Source organism: Triticum aestivum, chromosome 2B (genome assembly GCF_018294505.1).
Source record: "Triticum aestivum cultivar Chinese Spring chromosome 2B, IWGSC CS RefSeq v2.1, whole genome shotgun sequence".
NCBI classification, from domain to species: domain Eukaryota; kingdom Viridiplantae; phylum Streptophyta; class Magnoliopsida; order Poales; family Poaceae; genus Triticum; species Triticum aestivum.
Window position 1 is genome coordinate 785,806,251 of NC_057798.1, and position 6,911 is coordinate 785,813,161.

The 6,911-nt window shown below is 53.7% G+C and overlaps 1 protein-coding gene across 1 annotated transcript; it reads right to left on the minus strand.

The window, feature by feature from the left end:
• Positions 1-3,470: 3,470 nt before the first annotated feature.
• Positions 3,471-5,240, minus strand: LOC123042740 (protein ASPARTIC PROTEASE IN GUARD CELL 2-like). Its single transcript, XM_044465128.1, has one exon. The coding sequence runs from the start codon at positions 5,128-5,130 to the stop codon at positions 3,703-3,705; it is 1,428 nt and encodes a 475-aa protein (XP_044321063.1). The 5' UTR covers positions 5,131-5,240; the 3' UTR covers positions 3,471-3,702.
• Between the last annotated feature and the right edge of the window lie 1,671 nt (positions 5,241-6,911).

The window sequence follows — 6,911 nt, forward strand, 5'->3', positions numbered from 1 at the left end:
TTCCGCACAAGATTGATCGCATTCAAAATAGTGTTGCTTATAGTTTAGCTAATATTAGTAGATCCGGAGGTCGCACCGCTTTTTGGTTGCACCGTGTTCTAGACAATGTTTCTAATTTTGTTTTAGCGGACTGTAATCCTATTTCAGAGGAATAAAATCATACCCTTCTCGCAAAAAAAAGACATGAGTGTGGACTATGGTAGCTGGCGCCTGGTAGTGCATTGGTGTGTCGCTGCAGCGTGGACAAACGGAGCGACGAAACGAAACAACTTGGGCTCCCGCGCTCGCGTGGCTCCGTGCGAAAAAACAGCACACACGAATCTCAACACCTTAAGATCGGATGGTCAAAGATGTGAATGAGACCAATTTGTTTCTCAGCTAACTGAGTTTTAGCAAAACCGTTAGAAGAAATTCAAAATACTCTTTAGCCAAATTTTTGCATACAACATTTTTTTTCCTTTTATGCAATATTAGATTTGTTGACGTGCTTTTTCCAAAAAGAATGTTAAAAACTTTAAACAACCGGACTCTGGTTCGTTGATGCGTGACAGAAAGAAAATAAAGTCTAACTATTTAAATCGGTTGGCCGGTCGCCTCGTGCCCGCGCTCGCTGGTGGCCACGCGGCTCGGTTTCTTCTTCCTCCAGATCCTGCCAACCAACTAGCCCCAATCCCGCGCAGCTCGGCACCCACAACCGCAGCGCCCGCGCCCACTTCCTCCGCTGACCCCGCCCGCCGGTTTCTTCCACCCCGGTGAGCCAGAGTTGCTGCAGGAGCGCGGTCTCCGCCCGCCGCCCCTCACCACCATGTTCGAAAACCCACCAGCGCGCGCACCCCTGGTTCACTCCGGCGAACTGGGCGCCACCCCCACACCACCTCCTCGACCAATCAGTGCACACATCATGACCACATTGCATGAGGGAAGCCGCCATGGATATGCTATCAAGCGAACTACTGCTCGTAGTATTTTGATCCTGGAATCGTCCACCAGAGATACTGCAACCACAGCAGCTCCATGTTGGAACCAGGCTGGTGACAGAGTTGCATTCATTGAAGAAAAAAGTTGCATCCATAGCAGAAGGGTCTGCATCCATGGCTGCAGAAGCTGGAACTGGTCGATGCAAAAGATGCATCCATTGAAGAAGAAGTTGCAACCACGGAGTGTGCTGCTAACCATAGCAGTCGGTGCTGAAGACGAAATGCGTGTCACACCCAGATGTTGTAACCACGATAGTGACATGTTGGAACCAGCCGTCGACGGAGCTACACCCCGGAACGACCGCGTGTTGAATCGGCCGGCGAGAGAGTTTCAACCTCAGGCACAAAGCTGCAACGAGGGGAGCAGAAGCTGGAACCCCTGGCGTTGTGCTACAACCGGTGTCAGAGCAAGCGATAGTGGGGGGCTTTAAGCTAAAGGTGTGGCAGTGCAGGTGCGGCGGGGTGCTGCGAGCGATGGCGAGGTTGTGGTGGCCGGTGAGGACGAGCGGCGAGGGGTGGTCACTGGCGGGACGGAGGCGCCATGAGGGAGGGTGCGTGTGCATCGAGCGCGGCTCATACGGGAGGAAGGTGGGGTTAACCTGCATGAGAGAGAAGATCCAATCTAAATAGTTGTTATTGGGTCAATCGGTCGACTAGTGGCCGGCCCAAATTGGGGCCGGCATTCACGTAAAAATAACTGCTAGGAATTAAAATCATCAATTATTCATCTTTGTTCTTGCATGCAACACTTACAAGTTGCCTTGCTCTTCTCCATTAGACTCTTACAATTACTAACGTACCTTTTTTAACATGTTACAGACACAAGTGTTTATATACACGCGCATACACTCATTCTTATGAACATCTCCTCTCGTTGAACGCGCATCATTAGGAATTCTAAAATAAATCAAGGGGAACGCAAGCACCAGAATTTGAACCATGGTGGACTGAGGATACCATTGTCCTTTTAAACATCCAACCACATATTCATTTGCAATTACTAAGGGCGGCTCCAACGCCGACCCTCAAACCGGCCCCAACCGTCCTGATCGCGTAGTTCGGACGTGTTGTGCCATCCAACGTGGTCCTGTATTTGTCCACGGGGCGGTCCGGACGTACTTTCTCCCGCAAACATGAGACAAACGTGAGGGGCTTTGCGGGCGTCCAGACATCACCCACGCCCTCTTCTGACCATCCTAGCCCACCCAAATCCCCTCCTCCCTGGCCCGCACACGTTCCTGTCTGGCGCTAGCTGCCCGCAATCATGCCGTTGTAGAGCGGATACGACTTCTCACTGCATCTGCTATTGAAGCAGCGCGCCAGCCAAGGGCGCCGCCCACGACGTGTCCCCGGTGTTCGTGCATGTTCAATGCCGGAGACGCGTTACTGGACAGGACGAGACGAATATCTTTCGTATGCCGCTATTTAGCAGGCTCGCCGCCCGAGAAACCCACTCCGGCGCTGTGCATTGACACACCTGGACGCCTAGCCTCATCGAAATCTGCTATTTAAAGGCGGACACACCCGGCTAACTCCACATCACAACACAAGCTGCTCCCCATCCTCCTCCCTTGCACCGCATCCGCCATGACTACAGGCAGCGAAGCTCTATGGGAGAGACTTTCCACGAAGATGAAGCACGAGGTGGCCTCCCTTGCGGCCGCCGGGCAGAGCCGTCGTGCCAGGCGGATTGAGGCCAGCTTGCTGGATAGCTCCCCCAACGTCTCCGACGATGAGGATGACCCCACCATGGAAACAGGCTCCGACGACACCTCCCCGGTGCCCGCGCTTGTTCACGCCGGCTTCACCATGGAGCAGGTGCAAGCGCTATAACCCCGTCATGGCAGAGGTGCAGCCTACACTGGTTTCTATGTTGGTGTTCCAGCAGGCGCAAGAGGAACAACGTCACAACCTGTTTCTCCTGGAGCAGCATCGGCTGGCGGAGGACCTAATCTACGGCGAGCGCGCGAGCGAGGAGGCCGTGGCGGCCATGGCCGCGGCGAACCCCAACTTAGTCGCAGAGCAACCTACCATCTACGAGGCCGTATGCACTTAAGCCGCCACTCGCCAGGAAACGGCCACCGTGGAGACGCAGCTCCAGACGATCGTGGAGGAGAACAACACCAGTTGTGCCTCCTACGCGCCGCTGATGAACTATCCGGCGGCCTGGTGGGACGACGGCAACGCGAGCGCCAGCATTTTCATCGCGGACTCCTATAAGGATGAGTAGACCCGCGGGCAGGGCCTTGTGTCCCATGCGGTACTCTTACTCGTCAGAGACCACACCTTCACTTCACGGGTCTTATCGCCGGTGCTTGTCGAGACGGCGGATGGAGTAGGCGGTCTCAGAAGGGAACAACAAGGGCTTGGACGCCGGCGGCCGCAATAGTTTTTTTTTATTCTAAATGTTTGAAATTTAGTGAAAACTCGCCGTGTTTGCATGAATGAAGTCTGTTTGCACTGATGCGGGAGAAAATTTGTGGGTTACCGATATACTTAGGGTGCATCGCCGGAAATTCTGAAATAAATTCAGGATAAATGTTAGCATCAGGACTTGAACCGTAGTGGGATATCACGGTCCTCCTAACCATCCAACCACATGTTGGTTCGACGCATATACTTTACCTACATATAGTTATACATCGTACAATACGATCCCATGGCGTATATACATAAGCGGGCCTACTCAATCCTCTACGTTTGACGTGGCAGCAGAACTAGGATACTAGCACGTCGCGGGTCCGAAGCCAACGTAACCAGTGGCGGAGTCGACGGTGATCTGGATCCCCTGCTGCTGTATGTTGCCGAGGATGGACAGCCCCGACGCCGACGCCGCGAACGCCAGGCAGTACACGCCGCCGCCCATCTCCACCAGCAGGTTCCTCGCCGGCAGCGTCAGCGCCGCGCCGTCCCGCCCGAAGTAGAGGGCCACCGTCGGCACGCGCACGCTCGCGTACCCGCTCAGGTCGTAGCACGTGTCCAACAGCGACACGCCCGGAGCGCGCGGGAGGTCACCGCCGACGGCGTCCGCGAACGCGTCGCGCAGTGCAGCGTAGGCGTCGGCCGGAAGCCGCGTCACGGCCGTGCCGGTGTCCATCACCACGCCGCCGCCGTCCTCGGTGAGGTCGAAGAGCCCGTCCTGTAGCGGGAGCTTCTCGCCGCCGACGCCGAGGCCCGTCAGGCCCACGTAGTAGAAGCTCGGCTCCTGCGCGTTGCGCAGCAGGGGCACCCACACGGCGCCCACCGGCATGGCATCGTCCCGGCCTAGCACGAGCGACCCGGCGCCGGTGTCGGCACCGCGGCTGGCGAGGCAGTAGCTGAACGCGCCGCCGGCAGCGCCGCCCAGCTGCCCGACGAGCGACATGGGGCCCCAGCCGAGGCCGAGCAGGCCGGCCGCCCCGACGAAGAGGCCGCGGTTGCGGTGGCCGCAGCCGATTACGACGCCCTGCACCGGCGTGCTGTCCCCGAACGTGAGCGTCTCCATCGCGAGCACGCCCTGGGTGTACGACCCGTCCCCGTACGACACCTGGTACCGGCACGCTCCGGAGTCGGCGCAGCCGGAGGATCCTCCGGGTAGCGTCCTGCATACGCCGGAGCCGCACGGCACGGCGGCAAAAGACGCCGACCCTGCCGGATCGAAGAGTGGGTCAGCCTGCTGGTAGCACTCGGCGCAGGGGCGGCACTGCACCCAGATGACGTCGCTCCCGGAGTCCACGACCAGGTACTGCTCCGTGGGCGGCGACCCCACGCCGACGCGGACGAAGTACTCGCCGCTGCCCTCGGAGATGCCCGACACCACCTCCGACCCCACCTCCGTCGTCATCGTCGTCGGCGAGAGGCGGCGCTGGAGGTACTGTGCCCGCGCGCCGTCCCTTGCCGCGAGACCAAGCATGGCGTGCCGCGTCGACGGGTACGTCCTGCCGGAGACGGCGTCGCGGTGCAGCAGCGCAAGCGAGGGGCGGCCATCGCGGCGCGACAACGAGGAGGGGGATGGTGACGTGGGCGCAGCCATGGTGAAGTTGCGAGGGTCGATGTAGTGGAACCGCAGTGACGACGGTGACGAAGCCGAAGCGCCGGACATGATCACGGCGGAGACGAAGAGGAGGGCGACGGGCAGAAGAAGCGTGGTGGTGATTGCGGCTTGCATGGCCATGGTGTGCACGTACGCTTCAAGGGAGCTAAGATCTTGGGTCCCAAGTGTTTGTGGAAACGACGAAGGATTTATGAGTTCCGCGGTGCGTGGGTGGCAAGTGTGTTGTGCAGCACTAGCCAGTGTGGTTCACGCATAACCTTTCGCCTCTTGTGTGTTTGCCACGGTAACGCACACTGTTTATAAAAGTCCATTGATGGTAACGTCGAAGGCAAATTAGTGACCTGCTGTTAGTTTTGACCACTTTTAGTGTTCAGATTTGCTAATTTGCATCTAGATGAGAATTAACTAACAGCTTGTTTGGTTGGGGTTATTAGAGCTAGGGAATGAGAATTGAAGGAGTACGAGGCTTTAAATTTATTGTTTGATTGGAGGGATTGAGAATTCATAAGAGAATAGTCATTGGACTTGAGACTCCAGTTCCCACCATTTTATTAATAGGGAGGGTTGGGAATTGGAAGGGAATTGTTTTAGTAACTCGATCTTTACTGTTCAGCATAATTTATGTTAACTTCCTTTGTCCAGTCCCTTTCAATTCCCACGAACCAAACAAGAGAATACAGTTTGTCCTCAATTCTCACACATAATTCCTATCGTGCGTCAAACAGAGGATTGAGAATAAAACGACTCATCCCATGTTTAATCCCAATACAACTCCCTACTCTAAACTCCCATTCCACCTCCTAAATATTGGCAAACACGCTGTAAGTCTCAGCCATTTGATTTGGACACCCATAACCGGTGAACGTTTGCCAGGGAAGGTGTCATTTGCAAATGTTCACCTAGCAGTTTTAGTTGAGGGAGAGGAGGCAGTTTATTCAGGCGACATGGCAGTTTCTCTCTATGAAGGCAATTTTTTTCGCCGTTTGATCTCATTTTACAGCTAGAACTGAAAGCAAAGATGATTCGCGTGCCATCCCCCCTACAACAACCAGTTACCATTATCGTTTGTTTTTACATGGAGATTTGTGTGGATTTTTCCCTTTTTTCTTTTTCTTTTTTCATGCTATTATCACTTAGATGAGACTTAGTTAATTGGGTAGCTAAATCTCATATAGATCTTTAATGATTGGGACTTTTAGAGTGCATGATGTGTTCTCTTGGCTAAATAGAAAGGCCTTTTGCATGTAGATTTGATCCGCCTGTCTTTTGTCCTTCATCTCTAGGGACCAGGCGATTGATTTTTAAGAAAGGATGTGGGTAGATCTAGTCGGCTGAGAGTTAAACAATTCTAAGTGAAGTGACATAATATATTAAAAATAAAAAATAAATAAATAATCAATAGCACGGATCTTCACATAAAATCTTGTGAATATAGCAATGACTGAGACTCCGTTTAGTCTCGATCGACTGGGATTTAGCTATCCCGTTTAAGAAAACTTTTGGTCGATTTTACTCGGGCTATTGAAATTCAATTGTGCCCTTCCTCCTCCACCTCTAGTGTGATAGTGCTCTTCTTCTCACGTTGTTCCCCAAACCTGATCCAGTCAAATCCGTTCCTCCCCACCGGTGATGTCCCGGTGAGCCCTCGCATTGCAACATCCCCATCTTGAGGTCGGGCAATGTTTCTTGTGCCACACATATAATAAATGCTGGTCCATCTATTTGTAAGACAATCCATACTGATTGCATGCAAAAGTACAGGACATGGGCTACCAGGAGAACTAAACAAAGTATATATTCCCCATGCAAATAGGTGTTACTCCTACAAGGAACATTCAAATACTATATCACAACATATAGTGTGCGATGAAAGATGTTTGCATACAGAGCATAACCACAAC